General features: G+C 42.4%; 1 protein-coding gene across 1 annotated transcript in view; it reads left to right on the forward strand.

Annotated features, from left to right (window-relative positions):
• TRIM71 (tripartite motif containing 71) overlaps positions 1 to 20,721 on the forward strand; it is a gene marked incomplete at its 3' end in the record, with an annotated part of 56,450 nt that extends 35,729 nt beyond the window's left edge. Inside the window, exons 2-4 of the mRNA XM_082321900.1 lie at positions 6,502 to 6,669; positions 16,336 to 16,470; positions 19,270 to 20,721. Coding sequence (XP_082178026.1) covers positions 6,502 to 6,669; positions 16,336 to 16,470; positions 19,270 to 20,721 — 1,755 coding nt within the window. The remainder of the gene's footprint in view (positions 1 to 6,501; positions 6,670 to 16,335; positions 16,471 to 19,269) is intronic.
• Between the last annotated feature and the right edge of the window lie 495 nt (positions 20,722 to 21,216).

Genomic DNA, 21,216 nt, shown 5'->3' on the forward strand with positions numbered 1-21,216 from the left:
AGAACTGAACCATGCGGCTTAGTGCTGTAGCTCAGCTGATACTTAATAGATAGTTGTCATCATCTGTCTCTGTGCGCTTAGTTATGGGTTGTTCTTCCTCCCTTGTGCCAGCCCTACTGCTGTTCTGATCCCAGGGTCAGCTGATTGAATAAACCATTTTCTAAAATTAATTTTCTGCTGTTTGTAAAGACCCCCAACTCTCTTCACTGAGACTGGAGGGGCGGTGAAGGGGGGAGGAAAGGAGGAAGGCAGGAGGTATAGGGCTTCCTCTTAGAGTGGCTGTCAGTTTAATTCTGGAGTGAAATGGCAGCCCTGTGCTGTGTGTGGTTCACATGGGGAGCAGTGCTGGTTAGATTGGGGGGGTTTATAGGTGAGTTTCCTTCCCTGTGGTGCTGGGCCTGTGTGGCTGAGAAACTGGAGCAAGGAACAGAACCCACTGGAGCATCTGGGGAAGGAAGGGTATTGATACTAGTGCTGGAAAACAATGTGTGTGGAATTACAGCTTTATTTCCTACAAACAGACTTGCATGAGTCTTAAAGTCATGTGTTAGCTGGGTGTTTATTATTCCATGTGGGGGTAAGGCAATCAAGCTGAATTTAACAGAAGGGCAGAATGATCCTCTTGTACTTGATGAGCTTGCAAATGGACCAAAACCCCTCCCTGTTCATCCAAGTGGCAACGGAAGGTAATAAATACAGGTTTCGCTAATCCCACTTGTACAACTTTCTGTGCATACTCCATGCCCTATGTAGTATGGGCTGTAATGCTTCAAGGTGCCCGTGTTCTTATAGAAATTTTATAATTGGAATATTGACCTGAATTTGAAAATTAACTCTTGTCTGCTGTGGAGACCTTCTGGAGTTGGTGTACCATTTCCCATTACCACTGGATGCAGGGAGAAAAATTGGTGTTAAGCCAGTCTCTTCCACACCAGAGCATTAAGTCAAAATACGGATTCTAAGAGTAATTTGATCATTAACTGGTACACAGAAGCATGAGGTTTAAAAGTATCTCTGAAAGTGAAATGTTTCAGGTATACTGGGAAATAGCCGTAGTTCTGAGTGTATCACATGGCTTGCTCATATCTTCAGTCTTTATATTTTGTATGTAAATTTCAAGAGTTATATCACTGCAGAAGTTGAGGTTCCTAAAACTCTGATCATGGTGTGAAGCAAGTTAATTGTCACAAATTGCTCTTAAAACGGAAATGTAAGGACCGGCTTCCTACAGAGTAAAAATATTACCTCTTTCCACTTAAACTTGTAACAGTTATCTGTTATCTGCACTAAACTCTGAACCAGTCATCCTGGGTGGTGTATTTATATGCTGTTTAAAAAAAAAAAGAAATAATCGCTGCATATGTGATGCAGGGAAGCATCTTTTTCTTTCCAGTTCTTGGAGGGGGGGAGGGGGCGATACCAAAACAAACAAAACACAGTGCTGAGGGAGGAGGACCAAAATTCATTAGAAAATTAGTTTATACTAAATTCATAATCATCTAAGCTTTACACACTACCTAACAAAGCCACTGGTGTTTGAGTTATTGCCAAGGGAACTAGATAATAAAACACCTTTGGTAATGGAAAACTTTAGACTGACTATGGTAAGTATGACTTTCTTGGTCATAAACTCAAACTAAGTTAACTTGCAAATGCTATACTGAAACTTTTCCAAAAGCAGAAACCAAGAGGCTACTGTTTTGTCTGTAGATTTTTTTTTTTATTGTTGGTTAAGATTACAGGGTAGCTTTTAGAGCATCAGACTTAACATTTTAAAATAATGTGACCTTATGTGTTGCTGCCTTGTACAAATTCTTAACACTGTAGGCTTAAATAAAATCATTGCAAGGCACTGAAATGTCATGACAGAAAACAAATGCTTAAACGTGGTTAAATTCCACATGCTTTATTGACAACTGCGTGCGTATGTGCTGTTAAATGTGCTCTGAAATGAGAGAAATCAAGTGTTAGCAAGCTGGGAGGAGAAGGGTGCTCTGAGTATTGCTGAAGGAACATTTGTTTAAACACAGGTTAAGGATAAGCCTCCTCAACTGCTGTTTCTGCTGAATTTGCCTCTGTCGTGGTGCCTACTACATTCCATTGCTTTTGTCTGGGCTTGGTATTTGGGAAATTTTGGTGAGGGCTGGAAGGTGGGGGGGCATGCTGGAAGCTGGTCAGCGGTGAGGAGAGGAGCGCTGGTGTGGGAATTGTGGAGTGGGGTCAGGGTTTAACTTTAGTGGCCATTCATCAGATGATGATTGATTGCTGTGCAGTCCCAGGGGACGTTTAACAACATCTCCGCCCATCCCCCTGCCCCCTTTGAAAGCAGATGGACCAAAAAATGGGGAGAGCGACACCCAGGAATTCCTGCTGTTGTAAAATGTTTTTACGGTGCACTGTACAGCCTTTCCTGAAGCAATCACATTTATGGCCTTGCTGTTGTATTTCTTGGGCTGCTGTGGCTGTAAAAGATGAATAGCCCTGTAATATGGTTCACTGATTCTGTTTAAATTGAAGTAGGCTCCCTTTATTGTTTTGTGTCTAAAATTGTATGCCACCAATTCAGGAAATATTTCCTGTTTGGGAAATAATCAACCCATAGCTGATTTATTTTAAAATAAATCACTTTTAACTATCTCTGAAACTATTCCCCTCTTGCTTCTGATGTCTCTCTTAGTTGTAATTTTGGTGGAAATTCTAAAATACTAATTAATGTAGTGAAGCAGTTCTTAAAAAAAAAAAATAAAAAACAAACTACTAAACTTGCTTATGAATCTTTTTTCCTCTTACTAGATAGTTACCAAAACGGGTGTTGGAAAGGCACCAGTTCTTACCTTTAAAAACAATTGTATTTTTACTTAATTACTACAGAAACAAACAATTAATTAAATGCAATTTACACAATTCTGAATTTCTTTGAAAGGAGAAATCTGTCTCTTCTTTCTTTTCATTTATCTTCTTCCTTGCTGCCTACCAGAACACTTGTGTGGTTTAGAAAAAAACAGCATGTTTGAAGGGTTTTGTTTATAAAACAGTTTTTCATACATTTGGGGAAATAGTGAAATTAACAGGACAATAGTTAATTTACAGCTTGATGGATCTTTTGACTGTATCATCTCTGCCTCTTCAGATGGGGGGGGTGGTTCTTGAACTACTGTGTTTTGGTGGGTTTTGCTTTTTTGTTTTTTTTTTTTTTTTTTTTTGTGGGGGGGGGGGTTTTTTTTAAACTGATTATTATAAGCTGATCTCTGTTATGGAAGACTTAGTATTACTCTTCCTTCCCACTACCCCTGCCCATCCACGTTTCAAGACCAGTCTTGTTATTTGTCACTTAATGGGCATAGAAGGAGCAGTATGTTGCTATATTAACAGTGCAACTGAAATTTGGGGTGGCCTTTTCACGTTGCTGAGTTTGGAAGAAGGGGAGGCTCTGCCAACCTTTTGGGTACACCACAAGTGCATCAAATCTGAATTGTGAACACAGCCTTGTCTTGTCCTACTTCAATAGGACAATATATTCTTGGTGTGAGTTTTTGTTTTGTGGGGGTTTTTGTGGGGTTTTGTTTGTTTGGTTTGTTTTTTTGCACACCCCCCCTTCAGGGAATTACTTGTTTTGGTAGAGATTTTTGGCTTATTTTCTCCCCCTTCTATTTAGAAACCGGCATAGAAACTTCATCTAGCAATATGTGACCTTTGTGGCCATGACCTAGGGACCGGGATGAGAGCAGGTTTGAGCTTAACAATAAATGCCTGGTTGTGGTTGCAAGCGCAGGCAAGCTGGCTGCTGTGCTCCAAGCTCCATTAGCCAGGCTGGCACAAGCCCCCCTTGCTGTTGCACCCTGCACAGCTGGGTACTTTCTAGTTAAATTCTGTGGGAGCATAGTCCTGGTGCTTGGCAGAGCAGATGTACAGCCTGTTGGATGTTCCTGACACTGGGTATGTGAGAGTGACCACGGGAGCAGAATTGCCCTTCGTGCACATCTGCCAAGTTGAGGGTTCTGTTGTGGTCTTGGTGTCCAGAAACGAGTTTCTGGGGGGGTTCCTAGTTCATCTTGAAGCTTGGCTGGCTCTTCAGGTTCGCTTCTGGTGACTAGATCCCTTCTACACTGAGAGCAGTAGGCATTATGCATTTGTCCTTTCTCCTGTGTATTTAAAGTAACTTTTAAATAAATGATGGAGATCAGTCCATCGCTGTCTACTTCTTCCCCTTCTTCACCCAAGCCTGTTAACTCTTTTGCTCTCAGACTTTAAATCTAGGTTGTTTTCATTATTTTGTTGACAAAGAAACAAATATGAGGTTTTATCATGGCTTTGTAGGTTTTACCCAATTCCCCTGCCGCATCCTACGTAATCTGCATATTTCTGAAATAAGATTATGGCTCTTGTCTCTCTTCATTTAAATTCTGGAGTGATGTTTCCCACCACATTTTGGTGGGTGGCAAGAGGCAGCTTAATAGCTTAAATTTAATTTCTCTTTGGTTTGAATGGCTGGATGACTCTTTACCACTGGATGCTGTTACCTTGCAGCAGGAGTGCTTGGGTGACAGGACTGGTCTGTGGTGTTTTACCAAGCTTTTGCTTCTGGTGTTCAGTATTTTGGAGGACTAATAACAGATTTAGCTCGCTTCTGGACTTCTGGTCATATGGTCACCATTTTCCTTTCAGCTGCTCTGCTTGATTGAGGCCCCAAATCCCTGCTGTATGTTTTTAAAGTGTATCGGATTCATATGACTTAACTTGATACCCTGTCTTGGTTTTCATTCTCTCTCAACTTCTCAGTTGTTTTAAGTGGAGTCATTCAGCAACATGTAATAAACATTCCCTGTAATTTCAACAGCAAAATTACAGAACTGCATGAGTAAGTGAACATTGTATACAGATTTAGACAACCACAGCGTAAAGACAAGGAACCCTCTAGTTGAGGAAGATGATGCATTTGAATAATGCGTTTCAGAGGCAAGGCAGCTTTTTACTTTGTAAAGACAGAGGATCTGAGGCGCTGCTTGAGGGTTTAGTATTTGAACAGAAGCAAACCATAACAGTCTGTTCCAGTTTCCCTACAGCAAAACTTAACTTTAAAAAAAAAAAAAAAAAAAGGGTTTTAGTAAAATATGACATGTGTGCACAAACACACACATACCCCTTTGAGAAATTAATCCATATACTACTTCAGCTGTTGCGCTTATAGGAGCTTAAAATGTCACTTTATGCAGCACAGGCAATCTGAGGAAGTCACCTGTCCTGTTCTCCCCCTTCCTTTTGAGGGAGAAGGGAAAGGGGGATGTTATGCACCATACCACAAACTGTTAGCTGGAATCAGGAGTGGCTGGATGACAGCTGTGAGAAGACAAGCATATCAAACACTTGTCCAATCTTTGTTCTGCTCTTGCTCCTTTCTGAGGTAGATTTCAAATAGCTGGTGATGGAAAAATGGTTAGTACTATGAAACCTTGTTTGCTGCCATTGTATAGTGGATTTTTGACTCTTCCATGGTAATGTAGATTTTCTAACATTAACAAAAATAGTGTATGTAGCCAAGAGCAAGACTTTGAATACAGAACTTTCTTGTGTTGAAATGTTGTGCTCCTTCACTTGTGTCTTTGAAAACAAAACAGCTGATTTCGGCTTGCCTGTAGAAAACAAGACTTCCATGGAAGATGCTATTTCTATGTGCTGCTTCCCTCTACTGGGTGGAATGGGTACAGTTATGGCTGATGAATGGATCCAACTTCCTAGGCTAACATCTTGTGTAAGACTTTCATTGTGATTTGAATATAGGGTTTTTAAGAGTTGTCTGAATAGAATGGGGTTTTAGTGGTTACCCAGAGTTCACTGTAGCATTCAAATGCTCTGATGGGCGTGCTAATGTTCCAGTCTTGTTCTCCTTCAACTCAAGCATCTCCGAGTGTCACTAGCATAGAAACACTATGTCATAGTAAAGGTTTTGTTGCTTTGCTGTTGGGAGTGGCAGAAGGGAGTCTTGCCTAATATTATCACTACCCTGAACATAAGGGATTTGCATATTTTGAAAAAAATAGAGGATGGTTCCTGGGCACGCGTACTTTGTTTTCCCCTTCTGGGAGGTGGGTGTGCTGGTGCTGCAGTTCTCCAGTGCAGTGATTCTTAAATGACCCACTTAAGAGAATGTGGTATTCGCGTATGCAGGAAAAGTCTTCACCTGAAACTTGCCACAGATGACATCTCCAATCTGCAAGTGTTGGCAGATGGCTTCCGCTCTTAAGAGGAGCTGATGTGGACACTCTTCCTAGTATTGTATTGCAAAGAAAACAACGACACTTCCATCTAACTGTTAGAGTATGATTTGGAGCTTACTGGGAGGGATAGCTCTTCCTCTGTGGAGAAACTATTGTGAAGTCTTTGCCTATTGCTACTGCCTCTAACCACCTCCTTTATAGTTAAGCTGTTGGATTGTTTTCATCTTGGCGCTATTTTCTCTTTAATCCTTCATTGATAGTGATACAGATTTTTTTTTTTTCCTAGGTACTGCATTTCTACTGTGATACCTGTTCTGTCCCCATATGTCGTGAATGTACCATGGGACGACATGTGGGTCACAGCTTTATCTACCTCCAAGATGCCCTCCAGGACTCCAGGACTCTCACCATTCAGCTGCTGGCAGATGCTCAGCAAGGACGACAGGCTATTCAAGTAAGATACTCCCAACTTGAGTACTTCTATTTCCCCCTGCTTCTTTCCCCCACAGCTTGTCTGTTACAGGGCAAGGTGTCAAGGCAAAAAGCTCTCTGCTTCTGCTGTCAGTCTTCTCACCCCTTCTGTTCTCTCAGATCTCTGACAGAAGTGGCTGTGGAGCTGAAAACAAAGTGCTGTTTTATGAATTTTGCATTCTTGCAGCATAATCCTGTCATGTAAATCACAATATAAATGAAGCTATGTACAAATGCACTTGAGCATGAAGCATTTTGAAGAAAGTTCTGATCTTGTATAGCAGTGCCGAGCCTGGTTTTGTTTTTACAACTGAGACTTATTTTCAGCTGTCTTTCATGCCTGTACAGCATCTAGCACTGTAACTGCCTATGACTCTGGTTATGTCTTCAGTGTTGCCACCACATATAAAATACTAATCAGCTGTTGGATTAGCGTGAAACTTCTAACCTGCCTGTGCAAAGTATCTGGAGCACATACAAGGATTACTCTGCACACACAGATGCACGTTATAACTGCCTGTTACTGCATTCTACCTCAGCTGTGTTTTATAATGCAATATGGATACCAGGCAAGGACTGGAAGGAAGGTAGTATGGTGCTTCAAACTACACAAGAAATTTAGCTAGGGAATAACCTGCAGGGATATGTAGATAGCTACTTTTGCTGAATAATATCTAGTAGTAACTGTTCTATGATACTAGCAGTAGTTTTGCCTGTATAAGGAGACTTTGGATGGGGAAAGCATCACGGGAAGATACACTGTATCTTCTCATTTTGTTAGCCTCAAATGCTCTACATTTGAGCTGGATATTCTGAAACTCAACACTCCTATGTGATTTAACTGATAAGATTTTTTTGAGTAAACATTGGTAGAATGCCATGTATAGGAAGTAAATTTACTTTCTGAATTGGGTGTGCTTTCCTGGCACGTGCATGGTACAAGCAATAATAATTAAAAAAACCCCAAACAAACCTGTTGTCCACCCATCATTGCTTGTTTCTAGTAGATGAGGATTTGAGCGGGTCTCTTAAATTTCCTTACTAAATAAAATCCATTAAATCTCTTCTTCCATTGTTGTTGGCAGTGACCACTCCTTCAGTCTCTTCTAGCTCACTTTCCTGCAGCGCTGTGGAATTCCTGTGTACTCTGGGCAGGCTACTAGACGTAGGGCTTGTGTATCTTGGGGACTGTTTTTTTTCTTGAAGTTGGATCCCTTTCTGTGATGTGACAATCTTTCTGCCTCACTGCTTAGTGAGAATAAGCTATAACTTTTAGCCTGTCAGATGGCTATAACTCTATTAAGGTTGTTCAGTGGGACAGGAGCAGGTAAATTTTATCTCCTTAAGTCTTTGCACCTGTGGAATGAAATAAGTGTTATGATGATGTAGATATTAGTGTTGTTGATGTTTCCCTTTAGCTTGTGATGTTAACTTGTTACAACAGAACAGCAAACACCAAATTTCTGGAGCTGGATGGCTAGTTTAAAACTCCATCTTAAGACGGAATCCTGCAAACCTTACCTTCTAGGATTTGTTTTAAATTGGATCATAAGGCTCTTCAGCAGTATCCATATTGGAACATTTTAACATGTCCCCAAAATGAGCAAGAAGAAAGGGATTATACTAGCTTATAGAACCTCACTGGTGCAGTGTTCTGCATTTCTCCAGGCTGTCCTAGACAAGGGCTTGTCTGTTAGTAATTAAATTACTGCTTTTGACCTCCAGGGCTCTTAATCATCTAACTGGTGTGGATAAATCATCTAAATCATCTACTGACTCGTAGAGTAGAAGCTAGCAGAACATCATTGAGCACCACTCTACTACTTTTGCTTTTGTGCCTGCTTGCTTCCTGCTGGGTTTATTTTGCTTATTCCTCCCCCATTTTCTTCTGGCTTTCATGTTGAAGCCTCCTACCGTTGTGGTGAGCTGACTAGTTTCTGATGGTACAGGTAAAGGGTGGGTGGTACTGGCTATGCTCATGTAACTCTAACAAGCAGCTGAACTGAACTTAGTTTGTGCCGTTTTGCCCTGGTCTAGCTACAGCCCATCCAGCTGAAGAGGCTATCTTGGAAGTGTTGACTGGGCAGCTTGTAAAATGAACCATGCTTTTCACGAAATGAGTTGTCTTATTAAGTTTAGTGGGCTTTTTAATCTGGACTGCTGTACAGATAAGGGTGTAGTGAGCAAGCAGATCAGTGATAAAATTGAGGTGGTGGTAATCTGTGTGTGCATATGCAGGAATGGGAAGACTGTACAGCTCAAGACAGCTGCTACCTAAGCAACATCAGCAACAACTAGAAGAGCATGGGATGCAGTTAAAAGCAGAGGTGCCTGACTTGGATATTGATGCAGTGAGCCTGCTGCATAAGAAAGTTGTCATGGAGCAGAGCTTTCCTTGTTCTTGGGACGATAGGGCTGTGAAGCTGTATATTTATCCTAGGGAGGAGACAGCATGTCAGCATGAATTTAAAACAAACTCTAACTAGCCTCTAAAAGAAATTTGCTTGAGTGCTTTTGTTAAAGTTTGAAAACAGTCAACAGGGAATTAAATGCCAGTATGAGCTGCAATTTGAGGAACATAAACTGAGGCTTGAAAAGTAATATGGGGTAGTAACACTTCTTAGGGGGACTGATTCATACTGCTTTACTGGTAACTCTTTCTTAATATGCTCTGAGAGTGATAGCTCTCTTGACGTGAAATGTTGAGGATGAATGGGGAGGGGTAGTTGAGAGTAAAGGGGAAAAGGTGGAATTTGAAGGGCGTTGCAGGGGAGAGGAAATCAAGCCATGAGTCAACTGGCTGGAGAGTATCTGGTTAACCAAAGTTGAAGGCTTTTAGGAAGAAATGTTTATTTAAACTCTTCCTGTGGCTTTGGAGGAAAGATTGTTTTTCAGACTTTAAAAAAAAAAAAAAGTGAGTTGGGATACATTTCAGCCTCTTGATCCATTGAAGCCCAATCTAGTCTGTCACTCCTGAAAGGTCCAAACCTCGCTTTTCAAAGGAGTTGAAGTCCCCTGTAGGAAATAGTAATCCTGGCAGCAAGAGGCTTGCTTTTTTCCTCAGTGAGGTTCTGCAGCGATGGAAAGCTTCCCCTGCTTCCCTGTGCCACGCTGGTCCTGGCCGGGATCATGAGTTCCTAAGCATGTCCCTAACATGAGAATTTGTGCTCATGTGCCCGAGTGGTGAGCTGATCCAGCTGAATCCTACCTTTCTGTAGGATTACTTTTTGGCTGGCTCAGCTCCCTGGCTGGCTCACAGCATTGCTACAAGGATTGTCGATGGTGCCAGGGAACAGAGCAGAAATACCCAACTCTGTTGCTTGTAGGACCTCTTTCTTGTCTCAGTGGAAAGCTATGCTCCGTGCTGGGATGCTTTTCTGGCCTTTTCAGAGACTTGAATTGATTCACAGGATGATATGAAAGCCAAAGCTGACATTGGATTAATAGGGTGGGGGGAAGCAGGACTGCTGCCTTTCTGTATGGTGGGGGAGTTTGTCTCGCTGCCTTGTTTTACCTCATGGAAGCACACACTTAGCTGTCGTCTTCCAGATTTTTTTCCAAGGACCAGGCCACAAACTGAACGTAAATCTGTTATGATGAAAGATAGATGGCTTCTTCAAAATGTCATGTTCTTAAAATACATCTATACATGTGTAATTGTATATATATGCGTGTGTGTGTGTAATCTAATGCACTTGCGTAACAGTAAAGCCTTGAGTGCTTATTCCTATTTAGGGTCAATTTCCAGGTGGACATATTAAAATACAATTTGATCTGTTCATGTCAGTTATCTTAAAAGTGTTTTTATGGGAAAACAAACAAATTCTTTCCCAGCTGAGCCTATAGTTGTTTTTGCTGGGATGTTTGACAGTACAGGCTTCCACATTTAAATTAATGCAGTGAGACTGGTCACGCACTGAACATAGAGGGAGCCGTGCTCTTATCTACCAGCCTGAAAGGCTTAGGAGTTGGTGGTAAGGCGGGTCAGCCATTAAGGCAATGCTTCTTCTCTCCCAGATTGTGGAGGAGGTGGTATGAAGTAGATTAACACTTTTATCCTAGGGAAGGGGGGAGGGAGGTACTGTTAAGAAACTTGGCCGGTCAGAGGAGGGAGCTGATCTGTTGACTTGAGCCTCTGCCCTTCAGTGGAAGCTTCCCTGTGGGTTGCCATATGGATCTGTGCTGCCGGGAGGTCGATACCCGAGAAGGACGGCACCGCTGTGCTGCCAGGGATCCTTCTGGGGTTGTCACATCAAGGTAGCTGAGGCACCCTTGTGCGTGGCTTTGAAGTCAGGCTCGCGGGTTTGAGAATCCGAAATGAAGCTTTGTAAACAAAATGGAGTCAATTGTGCTTTTCTAAATCTAGGACTTATATTGACAGAGGCTGAATTTCTTTGTAAATCTAGTTGTTGTTTTGTGTTTTAGTGAGTTCCTTAGTGTAATGTATGAGCAGATGGTTATTGGGAAAGAAGGATTTGACGTGTGTCACTGTCCAAGTACTGTTCTGCCTAAAACTTTAGGCAAAAAGTCTGTTCTTGCAGTACAAACCAAAGTGATTGTTTGTCGGTTCCTGACATGAGTTAACCTAGCCTCTAGCCCTCCCTCCATCAAAGCGTCTTTTAAAATTCTCTTTATGTGAGAGTTTTTCTTTAAGTGAGATTTTTGTGTTTTACACTTTTTAGGCTGAAACCTTTAAATTGGTCCAACTCCTGTGATTTGTGCTATAGCTGCACCAGTATTACTAGAAAGCCACTGCTAAGCCTGTTAGTCCTAGTATATTTACTACAGCTATAGTTTGCATAGGATCTTCCAATTAATTTTTCTAGTATAAGAGCATTAGGAAGTTTATGTCCAGTTCTTGATGCTGGAGAAAGCTGGCTGTTAAGTCCTGGTTGTTTTATCCAGCTCTGAAACAGTGATAAGTAGTTGGAAAGGTTCTTTGAAACAAGCCCTCTGTACCTTTTTGATACCATAAGGAACTGAAAACAAACTATTTATGGATGGAACACCTTTAGCATTTGGAAGAGGGCTGATTTGAGATACATGGAAAGATTTCCTTAAGGTTTTTTTATATTTAAAGTGTTTTTAAAAGCTAGAGAGGGTTTGCCAGAGAATATGCATCTCAAAGCTTTTTTTTTTTTTTCTTCTCTAAGTAGGATTAACTTTTTCTTAAATTCCTTGGTATTTAAAGTGTAAATCCTCTGTATTGAGATAGGGAAGCGTGTATTTAAGGTTCTTTAGCCATTACCTGTGGTCCATTCACCCCTGAAATATCGAAGGCTTCCTTGGAAGAAAACAAAGTTTGCTTTCAAGTTTGGATTTTCTTTCCAGAGGTTTGCACCTTCATTGGAAAACTTAGACTAGCAAACTTAAATATTGGAATTAATGCCTGAAAAATTATACCTCCCTCCCATCTTTGGATGGATGGAATTAACAGTCCTAAGGACCTTCTCAAAAATGCTCATGCAAGCTAGCGTTGATGGGTTGCAATACAGTTACCATAAGCAGCCTTTACACATCTCATGGTGTGGCCACAGCGGTGTGTTGTGCCACAGTTGGTTCAAATGGATAATTTTCTGAACTGAATTGATAGAAGCTAACATCATGGCTTAGTATCTGGATTAACAGGCTCTGCTGTTTCAGAGACATAAGTTAGCCTCTTTTAAATAGCTGTGTGGACATACTGATTTTAATTTGAGTGTTGGACTGTGGAAACCATGCAGTGAGGGTATCAGCACCTTTACAATAGCTCTGCATTTCTTGTTTGTAATCTATCAGAGCACATGCTTTGTAATGGTTTTTTTTTTCTCCTGGAGTGCTGTATGCTTCTGATAATTTTTCATTTAAAAAAAAGCAGCACTAGCGAAAATTTAGGAGTAGTGATCTTTCTAGAGCATCACATTTAAATATTCCCTAGGAATATTGAAGTTAAGATTAAATGGTAGAAAGCTTTTTGTTAACTTGAGGCTCTAGGTCCTAATGTCCAATAGAAGACAGGAAATGTGAAAAATGGCTGAAAACTGCCAGTCTACAAAATGGCAAATCCTGATTTGGGCCCCTCTGTAGTCAGCCCAGATACCCAGAAGTGCAGTCAAGTTCTACGGTGCTACTTTGCTACTGCTGGCTCTTGCAGTCAGTTTCTTCATAGCTTTGTGTTGTACCATCAGTTGCCATGTCAGATCCACTGTAGCAAGCTCATTGCTGTTTTTTTTCCCCAGGTGGTTAAATGTAGTTAAAGGGGAGCTCACCAAGGTGCCCACCTAAAGGGGGATTGCAAAGGACACCTGGGGTCCAGTACGACTTTACTCTTCACCTTTTACTCAAAACTGGCTGGAGCATGTAGGAGCTGGCCAGGCATGCCTGGGTCTGCCACCTTGTCCTGGAAAGGAGTGTTTGGTTTAGCATGTTGTATGTAGGCACTTTATGTAGGCGTGTGTTTATGCAGAGCTGGGTCTAATAAGATGTAAAACGCTGTATAAATTATAGGAATAGCTACCTTGAGGTGTTAAAGTAGCCTTTTGAGTTTGTACAGAATGTCCAGAGAATAAAAACTGAGGCCTGCGCATTTAATAATCCTCATTAAATCCTTTGAAATCTGAAAGTACAGGTAATACTGCATGCCACTGTCCTCTTCTGCTAAAGTGTGTGTTTTGAACGTTGTTTGTTGCTATTTGGGTAGGTGTATCGAGAAGAGTAAGAAATGCTGAAATGTGTTGGTAGCAATAGCTAGTGATGGATGTCTGCATTGCTTTCCTTCATGAAAACACGCTTGTCTGCTCCACTGGAAGCTCTGTTTGCAAGGTTTCCTTTTGTTGTGGCCCTCTGGAACATATCACCTGCACAAACACTGCCATTACTTTAAATTTTACTCTGAGGAATTGGAAGTACCAGTTTCAACCCTAAAGTTTACAAGATACATTGCAAAGACCTTTTTTTTTTTTTTTTTTTTTAAACACGAGGCACTGGTGGCATCTCTAATATCATGGCGGGTGTATTGACCATCTTTGGGCCCCTGGGAAGTCGCCAGTGAATAGGTACAGCTGCAAATACACGATTTTCTGTATCAGCCACCAGTAGGAAATAAAATAGTTGTTATCCATCTCAAATTCAGTAACCCAACAAGATTCTCTGCTAAACGCAGGCCTTGTCTTCTGTTTCCCAAGCATGTGAACTGGCTGACCATCTCACTCACTAGCACTGGAATAATTATGACGTACTCTGAGGAGAGTGCATCATAAAAGCTGCTTTTCTTTGAAAGGGTTTGTTGTTAAAAAGATTGTGTGGTGCCTGACCAGGACAAGAAATGCTGCTGCTTAGCATGTTTCCTAAAAAGCTGACCCCTCTGAAGACAAGTTCTGCACAGGAAATGCCTGCAGAACAGCAGGAGAGAGTTATCATGGCAGAGCTGTGATATCTTGCAGTAATCAAAGAGAACAAGGGATTTCCATGTAAAGAAAGCTCCTGAAAGTTGTACTTAAAGCTCTTGGCTTTTGCTTCAGATAGATAACTTGCCTATTTCTGTTCCTTCCCCACCATACCACTGCCTGCTGCCCTGTGTTTGATGCTGGTCCGCATTCCTAAGCTGTTCTAGCCTGTTCTGGCAGAGTGCAGGATCATGTGAATTTGACCAAAACTTTGCCAGTGAAAATGTCCAAGTGACAATTTTTATGTTTTAGCGTTCCCTTTGTTGGCATAAACTAGATGCTGTTGAACTTGCCAGATCAGACTTTGAAAATACTAACAAGTAATTCCATAAAAGATAACGAAAAGCCCTGTCTGACTTTCTAGACAAAGCTCGATCATATTGGGTAGTTCATACATCATTGGTGGTTCTTAGATTGGTACATACTCATATACAGAATTAAACTGAGGATACTTTCCGTAAGGCCCTGAATGTACAGTAAAGCCTTTAAATGACACTTTTGCCCACTTACAAGCCTGCATTTCTGAAGATTAAAGATGTTTTCTACCGGAGCATTCCCCAGCTACCTAGTCTGAAACAGCTCAAGTTTTGAAATGGACCAGTTCTTCAGACCAGAGTGAGGGAAAGGTGTTGTAAAGTCTATCTAAAATGATATATTTAAAAACAAATACCCATGGCTATTTCCATGGCTTTCAGTATGTAATGTGGAAAATGAAGGTGAGTTTGAGTTACATTCTCAGCTGTCAACAGCTTGGCAAGCTGCTACAGTCACGTATAGCAAGTTGGTAGGGGTTTGGATGTCTTGTGTATGTTGCTTAATATTAAAATTCTGGAAATAAAATATTGTGGTGTGTTATGCTTAGGAAGAGAGAAAAAAGTAAATGCTTGATGGTACAGTCACAGAATCACAGGATGGTTGAGGTTGCAAGGGACCTTTGGAGGTCTTGTCCACACCCCCCACCCCCCACCCCCCCGCTCAAGCAGGGCCACCTAGAGCTGGTTGCCCAGGACCATGTCCAGATGGCTTTTGAATATCTCCAAGGATGCAGACTCCACAATGTCTCTGGGTGACCTGTGCCAGTGCTCAGTCACCCTCACAGTGGAAAAAAGTGTTTCCTGATGTTCAGATTTGTGTTTCAATTTGTGCCCTTTGCCTCTGGGCCTGTCACTGGGCACCACTGGAAAGAGCCTGGCTCTGTCCTCTTTGCACCCTGCCTTCAGGTATTTGTATACATTGGTAAGATCCTCCCTGATGAGCTTTCTCTTTTCTTGGCTAAATACCTTCATGTACCATCATTTTGTTCTAGAATTTTGTAACTAATAAACTAGTATCTTTTTAACCTCTTAGAGGTTTGCAGCCTCACCTGCATGTTAATGCTGGTTCACTGTATGACAAAGGTGTTGAAAAGATTCAGGTAACTGATGCTATTGAACCTTTTCCATTAGGAACTGTGATCCTTCAGATTTGCCTGCTCTTTATCTTGTTTGGTTTTATGCCCTTTTCTGTAATATTTTGTGAAACTGGGAGCAGTTTGGGAAGGATTTTTCAAGGAAACAATTTTTTTCTTTGAGGGGAGAAGAGACGTGTTCCTTCCAGATGCATTCTGTGTATTTGCAGAATGCTACTACAGAATGTTTTAAAAATACTATTATTATAAGGTTATATTAGAATTTGGTCTCTATCCAAGGTGTGAACATCTATATGACCGCTTTTTAACGACAACCATCTAATCTTTGGTTTTTTTCTTTTACCTTCACATTCTGTTAGGGGTATTTCTGTGCAGCTCGGGTGCATAGATAAAACAATCTGTTCCCTGCAGTGTCTCTTCGTACTAGAAGCAGAACCATCGCACAACAACAGTCTGAGCTATTCTGAAGGACAAGACAACCTGGGTTCTCTATATGTAGGAAAACATGAGTATGACTTTCTGTGTCTCTTGCTTGAGTCCATACTAGCTGCTTGCTGGAATTGCACAGGGAATTTAGTCCTGTGGTGTTGGTGCATGGTACAATGAAGGTGTAAACTCCATGTAATAGATGTATTTAAAAAATTATGTCAGTTTTCAGGCTCTGATGTATGAAATAGGTAAAGGCCTGGTAAAAAACAAGAGCTGTCACTTTACACCTTCACCTGAAGGCGTAGCAAAATGTAAGCAGCAGTTCTCTGATGCATTTCTAATTGGTTTGGTTGAGCCCTAAGTGTGTTGCCTTTTTTTTTCTCCCCAGCTGAGTATTGAACAGGCCCAGGCTGTGGCAGAGCAGGTTGAGATGAAAGCGAAGGTGGTACAGTCTGAAGTCAAAGCAGTGACTACGAGACATAAGAAGGCCTTGGAAGAGCGGGAGTGTGAGCTGCTCTGGAAGGTATGTGCCTTACATTTGTGTTTTGAACTGCTGACGAGTGCCTCTTCAAACTGAAAACATGCTTTTTAACTAGTACATGGCCAGATTCCGATATCCTCCCAGGGAACACTGAATTGAAACACTACAGTTTACTGTGAACTCATTTTTCTGTAGGTAGCAGGATGCTGGATTCTGGCCCTGGTTGGTTTTGTGCTGAAGGTATCTCTTAATCTGAGAAACAGGTTGGGTTTTTGTAGGGACTACGGTATCCTCACACAAGCTCAGCCCCACGGATAGGGTGGGCACTCCCCCTGCTGGGTCAGCAGCTATGCCTCGCATCTCAGTCCTGACCGGAGAAGAGATCGCTTTTAAAACACCTTGTTTAAAGAATGTCTTTAAAACCTGTTTAATACGTTGCTGTAGCAGGTATGTAGTATATGGGTTTTCTTACATGATCCACTTCTCATAAACGAAGGAAAGGAGCAAAACTCCAAGTATATGCTGTGTCCTTTTTTTTTAGAAGGACTAGCAGAAATTCTGCAAGACTAACTTTCATTGTTCCCACACCTAAAAACTTAACTTTACTCTCAATCAAAGTAGTGTCCCTGTGATTTTTTTGTTTAAAGTAGTAGAAGAAAGGAATATTCTCCAGCAAGAGTATCTGCACAATCCCAAACTCCTGCACTCACTTCGGTCACAATGCACGTGTGGTATTTTGAGAGGAGGAAAGGAAGTAACAGCAAAGTTTTTCTTATTCTGGAAAGGTAACTTAGTGGTCATGGCTCTTCTGCTTGTTTAGCACAGATTAGTTTCAATTGGCCCTTTGGGTCCCACTTGTAGAATTGAACGGAAACCCACTCTCTGCTGTTGGATTAGGTCTTTTAGATCAGTGAGTCACACTGACTTGTCCTATGACCACTTGATTGCTAGTACAGGTATAGGGGAGCAAAAATGTGTGGTTGAGATAGAAGTTTAGGAGTAACTTGAGAATGCTCCTATAATATGCAGTCACACCAGATAAAGCGTGGCAGGTGCTGTGTGGCTGCTGCCTGTACTAGCAGAGCCAGGCAGGATGGCACGTACATGTGGTTGGTGAGGCACATGCTGCCAAGAAGCAGTGCTATCCTGCTAAAGTACTTCTCCCCTGCCTCTTCTCTATCAACATTGATTGGAACAGTAATTTTCTGGTTTAATATCTGTTGCCAGCAAAATGACCACTCTGGTAAGAGTTTACTGTATTGGAACTACTCTAGCTACGGTGAGGCTAATCCCCTGAAAGAGAAATTTGTTTTTCTGTAGTTCTTTGTAAGTGCTAGTGGCAAGATTAAAAAAAAAAAAAAAAATGCACTTTATCTAGTTACTGTACTTCTAATGCTGCTTTTTCTGAGGTATTTGGATTGAGGGAGATGAGTTCGCTTTCCACTGCTAGCCTTCCCCAAGAAGCTTGGCAGCCTTCTCTTCTGAGGTATTCCTAGTACAGGAGAAGTAAGAGCTGCCCCTAAGCTACTCTTATCCCAAGAGGCTGCATAAATGCACTTTATAGGAATGTCTGCACTGAGAGCAAGTTCTCTTCAGGTTATAAAACATTATTTTAAGAAGGAAACTTGGTGGTGGTGGTAAATTATTCTAGCAAAAAAAGCCCTCATGTGAAGCAAGTTAGAGAATAATTTTGGGTACCAAAGCTGAGGCCGAGGATTAAGCTCAGACCTAAGATTAGTAAACTCTTTTGGAAATCTATTGGAGGAAGCATCTCTGACTTTTTTGACAGTCTGGTAAAACCTGCATGCTTTAACTTTAAATGAAATAGCATTTTTGTACATCTGTTATCTAGTCGGTGTATAACCAAGGAGTCTTCAGACGGTGAGTTGTCCCTCATTAAAATACATTGCTGGTATTGTTCTGCAGCCAAGCAGGTATTCTGACATAAGGAAATGTATTTTTGCAACAATAAAGCAATTACATGTTTCATTAGTTTTACAAGACAGGTGCCTTTGCCAGATGGTCTAGAGTGATTTTTCACAAGATAAACACAGGCTTATATAAAATAGTTACAAACAAACCATTTTTGCTAGAGCTTCAGTCCCCGAAGCAGGGACTGGCAGCAACCTTCTGTGTTGTTTGAAGTGACATTATAAAGCATCCTGTTGTGTAAAGCACTAGCTCGGCATGACTGCCAGTATTTGCAAGAAAATATTAAAATAATTGGACCCTAAAAATCCCTGGAGATAGATGTCTATAAACAGTTCTGGCAGGCAGGGGAATGACAAGAGCCCATCTGCATCAGCTGGTGCTGGCTCCTAGCCCCAGCTTTGTGTGATAACAGCCTACCTTCCGAAACTGGTCTCCGTTCTGGTTAGAGAAGCCTCAGCCTTTGCTCTTTCTTGAGAGCCTGCAGTAACCTCTGTCCTCCCTGGAGTCTAAATAAGATGAACCTTTGGATGATCTGCCAAGTACCTTGCAACTAGAAAACAGAATAGCATTTGAGGAAGCAAATCATTCTTAGTAAGCAGGTGACTCTTCCTTTCAAATGGCACTCTGCAACAGATCTGCGGAGTAAGAATGTCTGATTTTGGCTGGAGGATGGGAGAGAATAATAATCCTAAATAATTATTTTCCTCATTTCTGCTTCTCTACATCACTGTTTTTAGAGGCTTGTTCTGCAGTTCTGTGTCAGCGTGCTGCAACAACTGCACAACCGGTTTTTATGTAGAAGAGTGACATTAGGAAATGTTTTGTGTGTTACGGGTTGTCTTTCCTGATGTAAGTGTGCTTTTCTGTCCCGTGTGTCGTCCCCCCCCCCCCCCCCCCCCCCCCCCCCAGGTGGAAAAGATTCGTCAAGTCAAGGCTAAGTCACTGTACTTGCAAGTTGAAAAGTTACGTCAGAACCTAAATAAGCTGGACAACACCATTAGTGCTGTTCAGCAGGTCCTGGAGGAGGGTCGTACCATGGATATTCTTCTGGCTCGGGACCGCATGCTGGCTCAGGTGCAGGAGCTGAAGAATGTGAGAGGCCTTCTCCAGCCGCAGGAAGATGACAGGATCATGTTCACTCCCCCTGACCAGGCATTGTATATGGCCATTAAATCAATGGGCTTTGTCAGCAGTGGGGCTTTTGCTCCTTTGACCAAAGCCACTGGGGAAGGCCTCAAGCGTGCACTGCAGGGCAAAGTGGCCTCTTTCACAGTGATAGGCTATGACCATGATGGTGAGCCTCGCCTTTCAGGAGGTGACATGATCTCTGCAGTGGTGATGGGCCCGGATGGAAACCTTTTCGGGGCAGATGTCAGTGATCAGCAGAATGGGACCTACCTGGTCAGCTACCGTCCACAGCTAGAGGGAGAGCACCTGGTATCTGTGATGATGTGCAACCAACACATTGAGAACAGCCCCTTCAAGGTTGTGGTGAAATCTGGGCGCAGCTACATAGGCATTGGGCTGCCGGGGCTCTCCTTCGGCAGTGAGGGAGACAGCGACGGCAAACTCTGCCGCCCCTGGGGGGTTAGTGTAGACAAAGAAGGCTACATCATTGTTGCTGACCGCAGTAATAACCGCATCCAGGTGTTCAAACCATGCGGGACCTTCCATCACAAGTTTGGCACGCTGGGCTCCCGGCCGGGCCAGTTCGATCGCCCTGCCGGCGTGGCCTCTGACATCTCGCGCAGGATCGTCGTGGCTGACAAGGACAATCATCGCATCCAGATCTTCACATTTGAGGGGCAGTTCATTCTGAAGTTTGGGGAGAAAGGAACAAAGAACGGGCAATTCAATTACCCATGGGATGTGGCCGTCAACGCAGAGGGCAAGATCCTGGTCTCTGACACAAGGAACCATCGCGTTCAGCTGTTTGGGCCCGACGGCGTGTTTCTCAACAAGTATGGCTTCGAAGGGGCACTCTGGAAGCACTTTGATTCCCCCAGAGGTGTGACTTTCAATCATGAGGGCCACTTGGTAGTGACAGACTTCAACAACCATCGCCTTCTGGTCATCCATCCAGATTGCCAGTCAGCACGCTTTCTGGGCTCGGAGGGCACCGGGAACGGCCAGTTCCTGCGCCCGCAGGGAGTGGCGGTGGATCAAGAGGGGCGCATCATCGTGGCCGATTCCAGGAACCACCGGGTGCAGATATTCGAGTCAAATGGTAGCTTTTTATGCAAGTTTGGCACTCAGGGAAGCGGCTTTGGTCAGATGGACCGTCCTTCAGGTATAGCCGTCACCCCTGATGGCATGATTGTTGTGGTCGACTTTGGAAACAATCGAATTCTCGTCTTCTAATCTGTGTTTGAATTGGGAAGAAACTGTCTCAGGGAAATTCTTCTAGGAGAAAATGAAAAAAATACAACGTTAATTCAAACCTACCTCATCTTTAATTTTTTTACAGATGAATGTACTTATCTTTTCTGCAGGGAGTGAGCCTGTAAAGTTAAATTCTATCTACCTCATTGTCCTCCCTTCCCTCCCCGGTTTCTCGCCCTCTCCCCATCCCCACACACTCACAGTTCAGAACGTTTTACCTCTCCCCCCGATGGGGTTTCATGCACAAACAAGTGTTGCTGTGCACATTAGGTGGTTTGTGTGGTGAGTTCTGTAGACTACGCCAAAAAAAAGGCTTTATGTAACTTTTTTAATGGAGAATATTGGTAGTAGGTGTTTGTAGAGAATTTGTGTTCTTGACCATACTGCAGTTCTGTGGGTGGGGGCATGGGAGGGGGGACTTTTTGTTTTTTTGAATTGCTGCTGCAGCAGAGAACTTTTTCCTGTTCTCCTTTT

This window comes from Platalea leucorodia, assembly GCF_965183815.1.
Source record: "Platalea leucorodia genome assembly, chromosome: 1".
Classification (NCBI taxonomy): domain Eukaryota; kingdom Metazoa; phylum Chordata; class Aves; order Pelecaniformes; family Threskiornithidae; genus Platalea; species Platalea leucorodia.